General features: G+C 38.4%; 1 protein-coding gene across 7 annotated transcripts; it reads right to left on the reverse strand.

The window, feature by feature from the left end:
* Positions 1-6: 6 nt before the first annotated feature.
* On the reverse strand, positions 7-17883 carry LOC122072829 (1,4-alpha-glucan-branching enzyme 1, chloroplastic/amyloplastic-like). Of its 7 annotated transcripts, XM_042637250.1 has the most exons (14): positions 17562-17878; positions 17108-17178; positions 15976-16189; positions 15475-15544; positions 14907-15176; positions 13683-14589; positions 13258-13374; positions 12926-12988; positions 5093-5200; positions 2770-2871; positions 2316-2383; positions 2151-2232; positions 748-864; positions 7-232 (listed from the first exon to the last, which is right to left on the reverse strand). In XM_042637250.1, the coding sequence occupies exons 3-14, from the start codon at positions 16136-16138 to the stop codon at positions 203-205; spliced, it is 2097 nt and encodes a 698-aa protein (XP_042493184.1). In that variant the 5' UTR covers positions 16139-16189; positions 17108-17178; positions 17562-17878; the 3' UTR covers positions 7-202. The 7 variants fall into 7 exon arrangements, with proteins under 7 accessions (XP_042493184.1, XP_042493186.1, XP_042493187.1 ...); XM_042637252.1 differs by lacking the exon at positions 12926-12988 and having other exon boundaries at positions 17562-17880; XM_042637253.1 differs by lacking the exon at positions 5093-5200 and having other exon boundaries at positions 17562-17880.
* Positions 17884-18435: the final 552 nt, after the last annotated feature.

Genomic DNA, 18435 nt, shown 5'->3' on the forward strand with positions numbered 1-18435 from the left:
TGTGCTGATTTTCGGCTTAGAATGCCGGTTTTGAAATAAAGGGTCGCTCAGTCATCTGATGATATACCCAAGTTTTATCCTTGCCCTCATCATCATCAGTTAAAGTTGACTGGCCACGGCCACAACTGCCTCTTCAGCTCCCTCCTGCAGAGTCACGACATCCACCACTCTCCTTGCCACCAGCCAGCCGTACTCAGCATCACTATATATTTTCCTCAACCTTATAATAAACCTAAAATTTCAACGAGGACAAATCATTTATCAATACAACACACACACCAGCAGTTCCAACAAGGGTGCAAATGACCAGCATTGGCATAATCCAGATTACGGTCACACCTCCAATTTGTACACAGGTTATATTTTTTGTTCTGCAATATGGCAGATAATATTTTTAATCATGTCTACATTATGGCATGGGAAAAATTCAGCATAGCATTCACAGTTGTCAGTTTAAACATACTACGCATATGCCACCATATTTACTCAACATTCATAGGCCGGCCTTGTACAGGCAAGAGGCCTACATTAACAGGAAATGAAAAGGATAGAACTGGGGTGCAGCAAATATTCCATTTCTTGCACTATCATTAACTTCCACGAAGCATTGGACATGGGTATGGCTCTTAATATAAAGTGCCAAGCTAACATAAAGAAAGACATCAGTAAACCATGCAGAATCACAGCAACTTTGTATATTCAAATACAAACAAAATCACCAAGCAGAATGGAGGGAAGGAAATCTACCACACAAGTGCGAGGCGGTGACGATACTTTAAAGGAGTTAGGACGATTGTTGAAATTTGTTTCTGGCAACCCCGGTATCCCTTCTTGGGATGTGAAATGGTCTACATCATGACTGACCTGTGGAATAAAAATACCCAAGTTATCAATAAAGGATCAGTAATAACTAAAAATAACCTATGAAATAGTAAAATCTGATTAGCATCCACGGACTGAATATGCAGTTATGTGGTGTCATAGGACTTCATGACTAAGAAAACAACCTTTTGTGAGAAAGATGATCTAAAATTCTTCACCACTAAATCCATTTTAATCGGGCAACTAGATGGATAAACTCTATTAAGAGAAAAAGGATGAGACTTTCAACTCAGTCAACCAGGTGTCACATAGTATTTTGGCTCTAGATATTTACCATACCCATCACAATTCCATCTTAGGTACTCACCCAGTTACAACAACAACAACAACATCAACAACAACAACAACAACAACAACAACACAACTCAGCCTTATCCCAACTAAATGGGATTGGCTACATGGGTCCTTGCTATCCAATCAACTCTATCAAAGTCATGCATGCAACAATGCCAGCCCCTGGTTCTTTTAGATCTTTCAATCTAAATCAAATCACTATTCCAAAATAGAGCACCACAAGTCCTCCTTCCACCATGGCCATGCCACCTCCAACGACTTTTTCGTAATTGATAATGTATCGGAGCTACAGCCAACTCAGCTCTAATGCAGACATTCCTTACTTGTCCTTCCTATTTTTTCCACACATCCATCTCAACATTTGCATCTCCGCTACACTTAGTTTATCTATATGACGCTTCTTAACTGCCCAACATTTCACACCATACATCATAGTCGGTCATATATAATTATCCTATAAAATTTTCCTTTAAGCTTTAAGGAATACACCAATCATACAATACTCCAGACTCACCTTTTCACTTCATACAACCTATTTTAATTCTTTGAGCAACATCATCTTCTTTATCATCTTTTTTATTTATGATTGAGCCCAGATACCTGAAATAATCACTTTGTGGAATCTCCTTCTCATCAATATTCACCACCTCATTAACCGTCCTAGTGTAACTAAAGTTACACATCATATACTCCATCTTGTTTCCACTTATCTTAAAACCTTTTTAACTCAAAAGTTGATCTCCATAAATCAAATTAGGCATTAATCCTTGCTTTTTGTATCGTCCACCAAACCAATATCATCAGTGAAAGGCATACACTAAGGAACCTTATTTTTGCAAACAGATAAAGGATTAAGGTTGATCCTTGATGATAATTAAAATTAAAATTAAATCAGAAAGTTCAAGATTAGATAACCAAATGCTTGTCACACTATATATATATATATATATATAATTTCATAAGAAGGTTCTTACTCTTCCCAGTCCACCAAATTCCCAAGCATCACTGTCCAAAGTTACTCTGTACTTCCCTGGAAAATCGCACCCAATTTTATACCTGTATGTTTCAGAATTTAGGATTCATGATACAAATTCAGATACAGTTACTTGTTGCAATCAGAGATGAAAGAAGAAATGTACCCATCATATGTATTCTTGGGATGAAAATTGATCACAAAAACTAAATCTCCACGCTCAAACACAATAACCTGCAGAGGAAACAAATAACCAAGGTTTAAAAGCTTAACAATAGTAAAAAAGAATGTTGAAACCATGGTGGTCAACATTTTATTCATCAAGTTTAAGTACCTTATGAATCATTCTGTCATTAGATTAATCAAACAACAAGATTCAACAAATATCAAACTAGCCATAAATGGTTTTTTGAGTCATTAATGAAATATCTCTCTCCTCCTTTTGACTGACAGATATTTGACTTTAGAAATGATCCCTTATAGAAAAATTCAAATTGATTTTATTAGAGATGTTTATATACTAAAGTATGGAAAATATATTTTTTAAACTGATTAAAAAAAAAAGAAAGAAAAAGAAAGAAAAAGAGAAAGATATGTTGAATAATCAGGAGCATCCCTACCTTGTCTTCTTCACTAGTGCTGCTCACAATCTGTTTTGTCGATGCAAGGAATGAAAATTTATCATCCAGCAAATTCATAGCCCTATCAAATGCATTCATGAACTGAATTTTATCAAGCACACAGAAGATCAAGTGTTAGAACTAATTTATTGGAAATAAAAGAAAAAGCAGAATTGTCACTATCAAGAATAATAGAATATGATGTTGACATATAGGACCTACATCCTAAGGTGATAAACGTGCCGGAGGAGGGGGTTGTAGGGGCCACCATTTATGATTTCACCAAGATATCCTAGGTCATAAGCCAACAGGCCCAACACATAAATGATAACCCTAAGAATCTGGTATGAACTTCACTCACAATTTCCTCCCCCACCCCCCTGCTATCATGAATTCAGCAAGCCAGATAGTTACAAGCACCAAAGAGAGTCAACTTGTGGCCCAGGAGATGACAGTAGTTTGACACTATGACCCCCCTAATGCAATTAAATCATCTAAATAGAATTATATTATTCAAAACAACCCTTGGGTTGGGATATATATGTATTGGGCCTTTAGTCCAATGGGTTTCTGTGAAATGGGCCTATAATATGGGTAAAGTTTGGCATACAGGATTAGTTAATTAAGTGTTCTCATTTCTATATTCTCATTGTTATTAAGTGTCTTTTTTTTTGGATGAATGATTATTAAGTGTCTAAGTTAGGCTGGAACCACTGGGATTAAGATTTTGTAAGTCCAACGCTATTTTGAGTCAGTATCCTAGTTATTTTAGATTATCTTATTAGTTAAGGATTGGGTTAGGCCTTTCCTTTTTAGTGTAGGAGTCTATTTTTGAGTCTTCTATATAAGTTTGTAAGGGAGCCCAGCATTGTACGTGAATTTGATTAATGAAAAGCTTTGTATGACTTGAATGGAGCCGATTGGAGGGCAAGGATCCTTGTAGCAGACCCCATTTAGCGGTGTTTCTACTTTTTTTCTGTTATTGTATTACTTTCCTCTCACTTTTACTTTTCTCATTTTGTCCATATTTATATCCTTGCCAACCCCATTCAGTGGGGATCAAGGTTCAAGAACTTGTTTCATTTTGGTGTTTCGGTGGTTCTAAAACCACCGAAATACTGCTGAAACAGTGAACTTTTTCCATGTGTTTTGCTTAGCCATTTTAAAGAGCTAATAGCGAAAATTAGCAAAATAGTGCATTATTTGGGCAGAAATGAGCAAAATTTCGAAACAAAATGACCGAAATTTAGGTGAAATAACCAAAATTGTGTCTTTTTGTGTTTCGTATGCAATTTTGTTTCAGTAAAAGAAAAAACACCGAAATATCCGAGATTTCACTGAGTTTTTGAACCATGCCTTTTGGGATAAGGCTAAGTTTGTTGTTGTTGTTGTTTTGTCTTTGCTGCTGTTCTTCTCTGATGGTGAAGAAACCTTGTGTTTGATCAAGGCTGGTTGGTGTTTGATCCTTCCAACCACCTTGCAGTGTGAAGCCCATGTATCTCTATATTATTCTTCCCTCCTTTTTTACCTCCATTAAAAGTAAGCTCAAGTTCTAGTTATTTTTCTGCAATTCATTTTTAGTAAATTCTTTTCTAGTTGAAATTCATATGCAAGACTTTTTTGCATGAATTCTGATTAGAAGAATCCAGCCATTAGAATCTGTCCAGGTTTTTACCAGCTGTTCTTCAACCCCAAAGAAGAACTCCCACATACAGTAAAATTTCTATTCTGCCCTATATGTCTTAACAACTGATATGTGCATCGGAGTACTGATTTGATTCCCCATTATTACTAATCTGCTTTGGATAATTTTTATGCCCTGTGTTAAGAATCAAATACCCAATATAATTCTGTTGTCTGATCTTGATTTCGATGGGCCAATTACCAATTTGCCCTTCTAGAAGTACTAGGATTGGTCTGTATTTGCTGATCCAGCGTGTGGATCGATCTGAAACTTCCAGCAGGTATTCCATTATCTGAATTGGCAACTCGAGTTCAGTTTTAGCCTAATCTGACCTTTTGATTTGCTGTCTCCGTAACCTGAACTTACTTTTTGATAAAAGATTTGTTATATGGTAGTTTGGAGTGTTCAAATACAGTGTTACATTACCATCCCCCCACCCCCCCCTCCCAATAAAAAAAAAAAAAAAAGCAACTACAATTCCTCTGCAAGTGATTTGTACATACAAGAAAAAGGGAAAAAATGTAGGACATTTCCTGATGCCAGTGAAGAAAGTAAAACAGATAACCATATTCCGTAAAGTCAAGAGCTGCTAAGATTGAAATATAATGAAGTTCTGGTACTGAAACCAAAATTTCAAACCTTGAATCTTAAGTGATCTGTGTCCACCAGGTTCCACTGGCGTCTGCATTTATCATAACTCCAACCATTGCCCTCTCTTGGGAAGTCAATCCAGTCTGGATGACCAAACTACAAAATCCATCAGAAATGAAATAAGACTTGGTTATGACAATGGAAAAAAGCAGATAAATGCTGAGCAGATAACTTGGGCATAGGTGAAATGTGTCTCTTTTAAGATCTTTGCAAATTCCTTTTTAGTTATTATTGCCTCTTTCTATGCATGAAAAATAAGGAACAGTTGACTACAAAGGCCAAAAGCAACCATAAAAATCCTACCCAATTAGATAGGAATCGAATACAGCATACATCCAATGCCTAAGAGAACCATTGTTGTGCCATTTGTAAGAGATTACAATATCAGGGCCTCTAAGAGAACTAGATGTTAATAGAGAGCAAAGTGGCCTCCAATTATAAGAAAAGAAATTTCCTATGGACGAACAATGAAGAGGACCACCCAAATATTGTGGTTGAATCCGGTTGTGCCATTTGTAAGAGATTACAATATCAGGGCCTCTAAGCGAACTAGATGTTAATAGAGAGCAAAGTGGCCTCCAATTATAAGAAAAGAAATTTCCTATGGACGAACAATGAAGAGGACCACCCAAATATTGTGGTTGAATCCACTCTCAACTCCAAACATGGCAATCAGAGGACACTAAACCAAGACCAAATAGCAATTCTCCATCCATGATATCAAAGCATTGACAATACCTATCAGTCCACTAGTTCAGAGATCACCTTGATCACATTGCACATACTATCTAAAAAATTCAACGAGCTAGTGATAAGTGTTTCCAAGGGAACATGCATCATAGTTGTAGCAATATCAGATCAGAAAAACAAACAGTAGAAGAGGAAAAGAAAAAAATATAAGAAGAAGAGAAGTCAATTTGAAGGAAGAAGAGACTCACGGTCAGGTGAGGATTCTCCCTACTGTGAGCAAGTTTATTAATGAGATTAATACACAAGTACTAATATAGCCCTTGTTAGTATAAAACATGACAAGCATGCCCTTATATAAGATAATAACCCCCCAAACTGCCTCTACCGATAGGAATAGATACAATACCCTACCGGTAGGAGTAAATACCATAGTTTTCATGGCACGCAGGCGAACCAAGGTGGTCCACGGGGTCAAATTTGAGGTGATACCAACAAGGTGCCTACGAGTCACCTAGGTGACCAAGGAACCAAAAAATAAAAAAGTGGCCAGGATGCCTTGACAACTATGATAAATACACAATAATCTCAACACTCCTCCCACTCAAGTTGGAGCATATACATCACCCATGCCTAGCTTGTAAGTTACAGCAACCATTAAGAAAGGTTGGACAAACAAGGTTTAGAGAACATATCAGCAAGCTGATTTCCAGAAGTAACAAACGGAGTTGAAATCAGATTCTCATCACAACATCCCATACAAAATGGAAATCCACCTTCACGTGTTTTGTCCGCTCATGAAAAACTAGATTTTTTTGTGGATGAATAAATAATTCATTACCAAAGAAGAAGCAGAATTAAATACAAGGGGGAGAAGGGGGGAAGATCACCCAAGAAGGAACCTTGGCTAAAGAAATAAGGGGGAGGGGGGGACGGCAACCCAAGGGGGGAGCTCAAACAATCAAGCGAAAGCCCAAAACCAAAAGGGGAGGGTTGGGGCGGCACTAAACAATCAAGAAGGGGGGAGACAAAATGGTTGGAGGGAGGCCCCAAGAGACAACAATGAGCCTGTTCCTATGGGAATCTCTGACCAGTTTCAATCTAAAAGAAGCAAGCTTATAACGGACATCAAAAGAGATGGCTTTCCAAATCTTGTCAAAAGAGTGCGAGTTGGGAATCCATCTTCTAAGATTCCGTTCCATCCAGATGTGGTTGATGGTAGCACACAAAACAAGCCTTCTGGCAGTTTCGCAAATAGAGGAACCAAAAGAAGTCATGTCCACCCAAATCCATTCTCTTCTGGGGGGAAGGGGCTGTCTTCTAGAAGGCCAACAACTGCTAAGGACTCTCTTTCAAATGGTGAAGGAGAAAGTGCAAGAGAAGAACAGGTGATTGATGTCCTCTATGGCTTTCCAACAGAGGCAGTAAGAAGAAGGCATCCTGATGTGCCGGTAGAGAAGGAAAGACTGCAAGGGGAGGCAGTTAATCATAGCTCACCAAGTGCTGAAATTGTGGTGAGGGATGTGGCCTTTGAACGAAATGACTTTGTGCCAAGGGCTAGTTAAAGGGTGGATAGGGTTCCAAGCAGAGCTAAAAGAGAACTTCCCAGAGGGGCAAGGGAGCCAGGAGATGGAGGCCTCTCTTCCCCCGTAACCAAGGGAGGGGGAGGCAACAAGGACTAGATGTCTGAAGGGGGGAGGAGGAAGGAGGGGGGTACCAGGAATCGTTTCGAATGATAGAGGAGACAGGAGCATTTCTTGCAAGGCTAGAAGCATGGTTTAAAGTATCTTCGATATGATACCCCTCCGGTACGTATCTTAAATTTAACCGACCGATACGACAACCAATATTGATACTTTAATTCTTGATCTTTAACATATCTTTGCGTATCTCCGATACAATATGACACCCTCTGATATATGTCTTAAATTTGGCCAACCGATACGGCGACCAATGCTAATACTCTAATCCTTGAAAACGTCCATATGAGACCAAAGCTGAGAGGAATCATACTTCTCGATGGAGAGAATTAGAAAAAAAAAAAATTGAAGACAAAACAGAACCAGATCTGGGCTGCTCAATGGACCTGACTGAGCTGGCTGGTCCAAGATTGGACTTGGTTCGCTAGACAGAGCAAGGATGAGATTCTTGGATCCAGATCTGAGCTGCAAAGCAGGTTCTTGCATGACCCTCGCTACCTACATCAAGCTTTCCTTCAAATCATCCCACACTCCTTTAGTTGTAGGGTGTGACATAACATTGGCAGCAACGGCTGGCTCCATAGTATTCTGTTGCCATATAAGAAGTGTCATTCTCACCCATCCAATCTTTATACTTTGTATCAGTAAAGGTGGAGAGGAAGTCAAATACTCCAATTTCCCTTTGGTGTTGATACACATTAACTGCTTGTGCCCAAAGTAGATAATTAGAAGCTCCACCGAGCTTAAGAGTAGTAATCTGAACATTGGCATTCCCATAGGAGGTTTCGAGTCACCCATGACAACAAAAGAGTGGAAATAGAAAAAATATAAGAGGACCAATAACCAGCCAACTACCAATCAAGAACCTCAGAACAGTGCGTAGATGAATGCAAATAAACAGCTACCAATAAGATAACCACTAGAAACACAAAAACATCAAGTATATAACACCACCAGATCATAAACGGATGACCAGCAAGTAGAGAGAGCCCACAAGCAGACGGAAGAAAAAAAAAAGCCAGTAAAACACCAATACCGCAAGGGTAATCAAATTGTCAATAGGAGAGAAAATTTGTAGCAGAAAAACAGAGCCTCTGATGAGGCCAAAACTGAAGTTGACTAGAGGGCAGTACTGACAGAATAATAACCTAAAAAATAAGGGCAATACAAAGGCTGGATGAGGAGAATTGATAGATGCACAGATATAGAAAGTAACAAAATTCCAGAATTAGTAATCATTCAAGATCCAACAAACCTACTAATTTGATCAGAACCAAACTTGGAGCAATAGGAGACCCTTGTCCATAGAAATAAACCATAAAATATCTCAGGCACTTGAAGGGTAGATAGGAAGATATCCTTAATCGTTAGCTGCAGCCATAGAAGAGAAAAACAGGGCATCTGCAACTTGTTGAAGGCAGCAGCAATGAAGAAGCTTCATGTGCAGGGAAGAGGATGTAGTAGTCTTAATCAGCATAAGAAACCTAGTTGTCAAGTTTCATAAACTAATTTCAGACAACCCAAAAAAGCATAGGTTGTTGTGAACCATAGGGAAGAAGGCCTTAATGAGGCACTCAAAACAAAGGTATAGATCAAAACCATTGATTGTGTGTTGCTCTGATACCATGTAGCAATATCAGATCACATAAACAAACAATAGAAGAAGAAGAGAAGAGAAAGAAGGAGAATACGAAGAGAATTAAATGCGGAGGAAGAAGAGACTTACAGTCAGGTAAGAATTCTCACTAGTCACTACCATGAGCAAGTTTATTTATATTAATGAGATTAATACACAAGTACTGATATACCCCTTATGAGTATAAAACATGACAAGCATACTTTTATATAAGATAATAACTCCCAAACTAGGAGTAGATATAATACCCTAGTTGTAGGAGTAAATAATTTCGACAATAGCTGAGCATGACTGCTTAAGGGGGATCCCCATGGCAGCTGAGTCAATGCCTCAACGGAATGTAGGAGGACAGATGAGCAACCTGTTGGAGTTTATGCAATAAGGGTACTTTAGGAACTATTTCATTATTATGTTCTCCTGTTTTTTTTTTTTTTCTCCTTTTTTGTTTTTTACCTCCCTAGGGAGGCATATGTAATTTCCCTAATATAGTTTAAATCTAATATAGGTGGGAAGAGCTCTCCCCCCCCCCCCATATGATTGCAACCATTCTCTCTTTTCTCTTTCTCTCATCTTCTCCTCTCTTCCTCTTGTCTCTCCCCTTCTTCCCTCTTCTCTCTTACCTTGATCCTTGCTCATTTCAACTCAATCTTCCTCGAGCAATATATACTTTGGGTAGTTCTCCCAAATGCTCCAAATGTTCTCTAATGTACTCTCGGATGACTGAATCGGCCAAATGCAATCCCTTCAAAAATTCAAAGTTATCTACAGGATAAACCAGTAAACTCCAATAAGGCAAAGAAAATGGAACCAGATTACCCTTGCAAAACATAAGTGGTCAAAGAAATGATTGATGAGACTCTTTGTTTACATGTGCATGTTGCAAATCTTGGGAGAAATATTTGTACTTTACTGTATTGAATCATGTCATGGGTATTTACTTCCTCCTGAAATACCTCCCACCACAAGCCTTGTACTTTTCACTTTTTTTTTTTTTCCCCTAGGAGGGGCAGTGATGGGGAATCTTCCTGCACTAAAATGGGTAACAACTATTTACTTTCTTATGCAATACCGACACAAGAAGACCTTATGCACCTTTTTTTTTTTTTTTGGGGGGGGGGGGGGGAGGGGGGAGGTGTGGGTAAAGATGGAAGTGATGATGGAGATTATAGGCTTGGCAAAGGAAAGCAAAGAAGGATGAGCTAGAAGAGAAGACACTTTAGAAGAGAGGATGAAATCAAAGCAATGTCATGTCTGGTAAGTATTTGCAAACAACCTCATGAAGGTAGATGATGCTATGTTAAGGAGACGCAAGAGCAAGAGAAAGAGAAGAGGATCCTTTTTAAGACGTTCCAATCTGACTGTTTCAATGTCTAGTAAGGGAATGAGGCAGGTCAGGTTTGATGAGGCTTAACAAGGTTTCTGTTTGGAATCTGTTTATGCTTTGTTCAATAATTGCCGTAACCATTCACATGGAATCTGTTTGGTTTAAATCCTTAACTTTAGGATTGAATTTAAATCAATGACACGTTGTCAACATATATAATTGGAAAGAGTAAATAGATACTACTGAAATTTTATTCTTTCCAACAATATATTGCTGGTTAACTGAAATGTTGATGTGTATCCACTCATCTTGGCCAATATTTATCGATACTCAGTTTCTTATCTGAGAGAACTCGCTAAAAGAGCAACCCAGTGCACGAGGCTCCCGCTAGTGCAGGGTTTGGGAGGGGCAAATGTACACAGCCTTACCCCCTGCTTCGCAAGAGAGGCTGTTTCCAACTCACCATATTGCACAAACAGGAACCAAACTGCAGGTCCCAGTCCACATTACGCAGACAAATAAAATAATCAACAAACACAAACCATAAAAGGAAAAGGGGAATCCAAAGTTTCTTTCATTTAAAATATTTTCTGCATAAACTATAAGAATTATCTTGAAACCATGTTGAACTGGACATTTCTGAACGTAAATTCCACGTCATCTTGAGTGATAGAAGTTCCACATATTTCATGTGTGTGTTTTTGGGGAATTGTGTTTTGGGGGAATTGCCTAGATCTATCAAATAGCAAAATATTTACAAAACTATTAAGTCAAAATTATGTTTTACACTTACAACTTCCAATTTGAAAAGATCTACCAAATCCCCATATGAGTAAAAAAAAGCTAACTGAACTACATAAAATAACCCCAACATGCTTCTTCTTCTGCTGACACAAAGGAACACCACTCCTCCACCCCCCCCTCCCCCTCCCCCTCCCCCTCCCCTGCAACCATGCCCCACCCATCCCTGCAAACAAGCCCCACACCACCACCACTTAGTCCTTCCCTCCCTCTCCCACTCTCTCCCCCTACCCCTCCCTCCCCTGCAATCCGCCCCACCCTAGTTGAGAGATCAGGGTGTATATTATCAAAAAGAAAGAAAATTAAGAGAATCGTAGCCAAAATCCACGTTACAGATTCGTAAAAAGAAAGAAACTTAGAATATTGTAGCTGCTAATTGTTATTTTGGCTGATTGATCTTCCAATATGTATGCTAGTTTCAAAAATTCTCGTCTTCTCTACATTTCTTCCTAGCTGCTTGGCTGTAGTAGGTATTGGTTCACTGCTTTAGGTATTAGCACCATGGCTTCAAACCTAAATGTTTCAATTTCAACCACCTAGTGACAGTCAAGGTCGTGTAATTAACATTGGGCTGATATCATCGACCGTGCTAACCTTGGTATGGAAGTTATGGCTATGAACGTAACGCTCACAACTTCCCTCTAGACCTAGCTGCTGTTGAAGCTCCATCTATAAATGGATAAGACTTAGGTCTTAAGTGTATACCACCGAACATAATTCTTATCATTCTTATTGATTCTTTTAAAGCAATCTTTCAGTTGAAGCCAAGATTATTATTCATTCATGGCACTTTAATGTACAGTAGACATGGTCTTCTTAGTTGTCTCCTACTCTTCCTTTCCAACAAAATGAAGAATATGTAATATCAATTTTGTTTCTATGTGACAGTGCACTCATGTCCTCCCAGTTCAGCTCTCAATAGTCCGAATTTTCAGGAAAAAAAACAACAAAATAAAAAACAAAACAAAGAAAAGGGTTGAATATCATATTATTTTAATTCAAAGCAATACGAAAGAAATATAATTCTAATTAAAACCTAACTGAGATTTGTGACGGTTCAACGAACTACTACAAGAAACCAAAAAAGTCAATATTGTAGGGTAGGTTAGGGATTTTTCTAATCTCTAATGAAAGAAAATTATATTTTTCTTTCTTCTGACCTTCAAATTAAGACAAATCAAGCAAAAACAACCCACAACATATAAGAGAGAACAAAAAAAATTCTCGAACTTCAACTTGTGTGCAACTAATATCCGAAACAGAAACTTAATTAAAAACCTGAGGTGAGGAGAAATAAAAAATGCAGAGTGGGGTGTGGGTGGTGGTGGTGCGAGGCAAGTTAGCAGGGGGGAGGGTGGGGCGGGGTTGCAGGCGAGGAGGGAGGGGGGAGGGAGGAGGGAGTGATGTTCCTTCATTGGAGGATAAAGAAGAAGAAGAATGAAGGAGAGGCATTGGGGGTAATTTTGATAGTTCGTTTAGCTTTTTTTACTCATATGGGGATTTGGTAAATCTTCTCAACATTGGAAGTTGTGGTTGTAAAACATAATTATAACCTACCATGTTTTGTATATCTTTTTGTTATGTAGTAGATCTAGGCAATTCCACCCCCCCCCCTTTTTTCTTTTTTTTTTTTTTTTTTTTTTATTTTGGGGCAAGGGCGAGGGTTTGATTACCTCATTTCCCATAAAGTTTAGATAACCCTCGCCTCCTAACGCCATTGTTATACAATGAATCATCTGCAAAAGAATACAATATCAATGACAATTTGAAGGTACAACTTCGTTCACAAAACAGCATCTGACATATTAGACAATAATGAGATTTTCAAATCAATATTGCAGAATATAACACACAGACGTAAATAAGTACAGCTTCTAAAAACAATAAATCAATTTTCCTTTTGGTAAGCCTGTGAAGAATGCGTTGTTGCAGTACAGATCATCAACTGAGCAATGGCCAACCCCAAGTACACAAATAGCAAATCTGTAAACCAGTAAGCACCAACCTTGTGAAGGGCAATCCCTCGCTCAATAACAGGAGAAGCATCCATCAAACAAGACATGCCAGAATACATTTCTTTATCCATTAGGAGAAAAGCAAAGGTCTTGTCACCCACAATGGCCTGTCATTACAAATTAATTGTCAGAAAATAAAAATGTACCATGATTTATGTAGAAGGAAAGGTAACCCGTGAAATTTTGAGCATTTCATAGGTGGTTGTTTCTGGCTGTTGAGAAGACAAATACACCCCCAGGAAGGAACATTTCCCTTGGTAAAGAAGTCCTATCTAGTCCCTCTGAAGAGTTCTCTATATAATAATGACCCAATCACCCTCTTCTTTATGACATTACAGCACTGACCACCGAATTAAGTGACAGGAAGGGCCAACAGATAGCAGGACATTCACCCAGAGAATGAAATAAATAATACCTGATCATGACTCTCAGCATATGAAATGCACTTTTCAGTGTATCTCCTGTTTGTCAAGGTCCATGAAATTTCTTTCATTAACCATTCTTCATCCCTCTTGTTCTTCAAGCAATCAATCCACTTGTCAGGGATGGCCATCGCCAGACGGTAATCAAAACCGATTCCCCCCTCAGACACAGGTCGAGCCAGAGCTGGCATACCTGATACATCTTCAGCAATCACAGTTGCATCTGGCAAGATGTTGTGAATCAGGCAATTGGCCAGCATTAAATAAACAACAGCATCAACATCAGTCACTTCACTGAAGTACTCATTATAGTTTCCAGTAAATACTGAATCGATTCCATGGTGATGATACAACATTGATGTTACACCATCAAATCGAAACCCATCAAACTGGAACTCCACAAGCCACCATCTCAAGTTGGACAGAAGAAAGCGAAGAACTTCCCAGTTAGCATAATTAAATAATCGGCTATCCCAGAGTTTATGGTACCCCCGATTTCCAGTGTGAAAGTAAGACTCTTGAGAGCTTTGGCCGACATCATAGCCATTAAGACCATCAGTCACATTGTTACTTGTATGGCTGTGAACAACATCCATCAGGACCTTCAAACCTAAGCTATGAGCTTTGTCAATGAGATATTTGAGGTCTTCAGGGGTCCCAGATCTACTGCTAACAGCAAAAAAGTTTGTAACATGATAACCGAAGGATCCATAGTAGGAATGCTCCATAATAGCCATCAACTGGACAGTGTTATAGTTGTTGGACTGTATACGAGGTAACACATCATCAGCAAATTCTCTATATGAATTTATGCAGGGTTCTGAGCTACTCATTCCTACATGAGCCTCATATATACGTGGTGCCTTGGGATTAGGAGGGCGAGGATGTTTGAATTCATACCTGCATGATCAAATGAAGGCAACAGTCCTATCAACAGTTTGCTTTTGGATGGTTTAATTGAGGGAGATATTCACTGACCCCTTGTCATTAAAGAAGCTGAACCTAACAGTTATTGGGTCCTTGGAAATTTAACTTCAAGCAATAACAAATGGTATTAAACAATAAACCTCTAATTCGAAACTAAAGGGTCTAGGCAGGAGTTCCTAAGATATTGCAACTCCTTTATTTTTTGGATTTTTTAGTTCTCTTTTCCCCCCCTTCATAAAAATAGGGGGAAAAAAAGGGAAGAGGAGGAAATAAAGAACAAGAATGAGGACCTTTCTGAAGGTGGTGGGTCCCAGTACACACCATCATATGGTGCTGCAAATCTGGTGGTGTCTAGAGTGGCATATTTTATCCATGCAGGAATTCGATCAATCCATACTCCATTCCCATGCTTGAAACGAAACTTGACCCTTGAATTGTGTGGAATGGCTGGATTTCCACCATAATCAGGAATCTTGATAGCCCAAACACCATACTGGTTCTTCTCCATTATGTGGTTGGAACCATCCCATCCATTGAAGTCACCAATAACTTGTGCTTCCCTACATTAAGAAGTTCTCCAGTTAAAACAAAAACTTTGGGGAGGGGGGGTGGGCAATAAGTTTTTAAACTGAATATATTTGCTTATATTTTTCAATTTGCGACATAAGAAGCAGTAGAGGACTGATGCTAGTGCACAAATTACAGGTCAGTGAAGTTTATGAATATTTTATGACGATGTTGGGGAAGCCTAGTACTTCGTCGAGAAAACATAATGCCACTGCCAACATGTAATGGCAGGAGTTATAAGAAGAGAAAGGCCACTTAAAAAAAGGAGTAGGACTTGGTCAAAGAATTTACTGTGCAGCAGGAGCCCACTCACGGTACACAATGCCATTTTCTTCTCTGTTAAACCCGAATTTCAAATAACCTGAGGAAAGGGGGGAAGGAACGAACAGAAATAAGTAATCAGAGGTATTTGTGGGTCAACACAATACTTTCATAAAGTAACTTACAGGTGACATTAATGGAAATCAGAAGGGTCCAATTGATGGACCAAAAAGGAAGTCTTCTAGCCCAAACATCAACCAGATCAGAAGAGAATCAATCTTCTGATAAATAAAATTTATTGGTGGACCATCACTCTCCTTTTAGATATCAAGAAGAAAAAAAATCTGATTGATATAATGAGGCTAATTTAAACGGAACGATCTTGTAGCGAGCAGTGAAGCACCATGAATAATCAGAGTGACAAACTTGGGCTTAACATGTCCAGTACAGACCCAAGAAAGAAGAAAAACCAGGTGACTATTGCATAACTATGGGAAAAGAAAACATGAATGTTCTGCATTTGAACTTAACCTTGTGCAAATTCTTCCAGACCTCGTTCATATTTTTCAATAAGTTTCTTCTGCTCCACGTATCTCACTATCCTATATCTGAAGTGATCTTTAAATGGTTCCAAGCCTGGATCCAAACTCATGATTCCAATATTTTTGTCTCTATCTTTTTCCATGTTTGCCATTGCTGAGCATTCATCAGTTAAAAGGGACGATATTGCAGAATTGTGCACAGACTATTAAAGCATAAAAAAGCAAAAGATCAGAACTTATTCATTTGGTGTTCGCCCAAACTCAAAATCACAGCAGAATTAAAATTTTCCTCTTTGAAGGAAATAGAAGAAAAGAGAATATAGTCAAAATTTTACAGCCAAAGTAGTATTCTTTATGGTCCCTACAATTTAAAAGTCATTTTGCACTATTTTTGCCTTCTGTTTCTGTTAAAATGATGTAGGCTACAAAGAACTGGATTCTTCCATGGTTACCATTTTCAGTCTCCATGTGGAGCCCTTAGATCTGCATTAACCTTATATATGTAGAATTGATCCTATAGCTAGTAAGTACCATCTGCACATGCAAATTGGGTGATGGACAGCAGGATCTCAGCTGTGCAAAGGGATCCAGGCTGATATAGTGGTGGCCCTAGTGCATCACAGGGATGCCAGCCATGCATCATCTGACAAAATGTCAGCTTAGCATTTTCTTTGTGGTTGAAAAGTTTGAAACTGAAGCAATTGATTTTTGCCAATGGATCTTGATTTGCAAAGTTTTTGAGTAAATTTTTTCTTAGTCCGTGTAGTTCTCTATAGTTCAATCCATGTGAAACGTATACATTTTGAAAAACATTAAAAGAGGGAGGGCATGTTTCAATGCCATCCACCTACGTATCGGAACGGGAAAATTAAAATTATCAATCCAGCCAAGAATAATTAAATAGCAACAACTCATAATCAGATTTTTTTTTTTTTTTTTTTTTTTTTTTTTTTTTTTTTTTTTTGGTGGAAAGAACAACTCATAATCAGATTATGACAACAACTTCAATTTGAGCTGAAATTGAAATAAAACATATTCAACCAGCACAAAAGTTCCAGGAAAAAAGAGAGAGAGAGAGAGAGAGAGAAATGAAAAGGGATAAAGGGCAGAATTTTACCAACCTTCAAAATACCGAAAGTAAAGGAACTCTATCCAGAAGATCATCAGCAAAACAAGCAGGATCAGACACCATCTAAGTTCAGCCAATTACAGTGACAGCCATTAACTTAAGTTAGAACAATATAGGTGTCCATTGGTGGAATTTTTGTAGACCCATTTGCAGAAAAACCACAATACGAAATTCAGGAAAAGAAAGAGAAGGAAAATGAACAGCAGGTGATCTCATTGATAATACACAGTAAATCGCTACCAGAGCTTCACTTCAGACACAAACCTATAATGGAACCTGAAGCAAAAGACCGTGCATCATTCATGGATCATGGATGTGAGTATGTGAGTCAGCAGAGTCTCCGGGACTCAATAGTCCCGTACACAAAGAAGCATAAATTCAACACCATAATATATCCTTCAGAAAAGCCCAGAATCAACCAAAATTCAAAGAACAACGAGTTATACCTTTCTGCAGCTTTTCCAGGAAGACGATGAAGGCCCAATAACATGCGTCTGCGTAAAAACAGAACTGTACATCTTCTCTTTCTCAGGTGCTTCACTCTCTGAGCTTGTCTCTCTTCAAGAAGCAGAACATAAAAGTAAACGTTTGATTCGACCGCTTGCGAGTTGAGCCGTAAACATCGCACACGGTTTTTGTCTCACCCCTCGGACCGTGAATGATACAAGCTACAGCTAAAAATCATACGGCGCCCGAAAATGAAAAAGTGATGGGTTGTGCGCTACACAAGAAAACCTCTCAACCTCCTTAAATAGGTATTCTTCATTCTCATTTAATTCTTAAATAGGTATTCTTAACTCTCATTTAATTGTTTCCATTCATGAATCATGAGTGTCCAATGAATCATCCTCATTGTAATTCCATAATATTTGTGTGTTTTAAATTTGAGGACGGAGGTTCTTCAGTTGATTTCTCTAACAAAAGATACTCTTAAATTAATTTGATTTTCAATTAGTGATCCAATAGTTGGGAAGACCCGGGACACACATCCCAATACATACCAAATTTTTTTGTAAATTTTAATCCTTTTTTGTATGCTTATACATCAGTCCTTGTTCTTACCATCTTAGAATCAAAGGGATGGACTAGGGTTAGTAATGGAAAAATATCCAATATGTGAATGTCAGATGGATTTTTTTTTTTTTTTTGCCAAGGTCACTGTGGCCTTAAGGTATTGGGCACCCAAAGGGGCCAAGGGGAGTATGGAGAAGAGAAAGAAGGCGGAAGGCTCATGTTGCCATTAAGGTTCGAAATCTCATTTCGTTTCGGTGTTTCGGTGGGTTCAAAATCACCAACTTGGTGAGTTGGGCGTATTTTTTT

Source organism: Macadamia integrifolia, chromosome 3 (assembly GCF_013358625.1).
Source record: "Macadamia integrifolia cultivar HAES 741 chromosome 3, SCU_Mint_v3, whole genome shotgun sequence".
In the NCBI taxonomy this organism is placed as follows: Eukaryota; Viridiplantae; Streptophyta; class Magnoliopsida; order Proteales; family Proteaceae; genus Macadamia; species Macadamia integrifolia.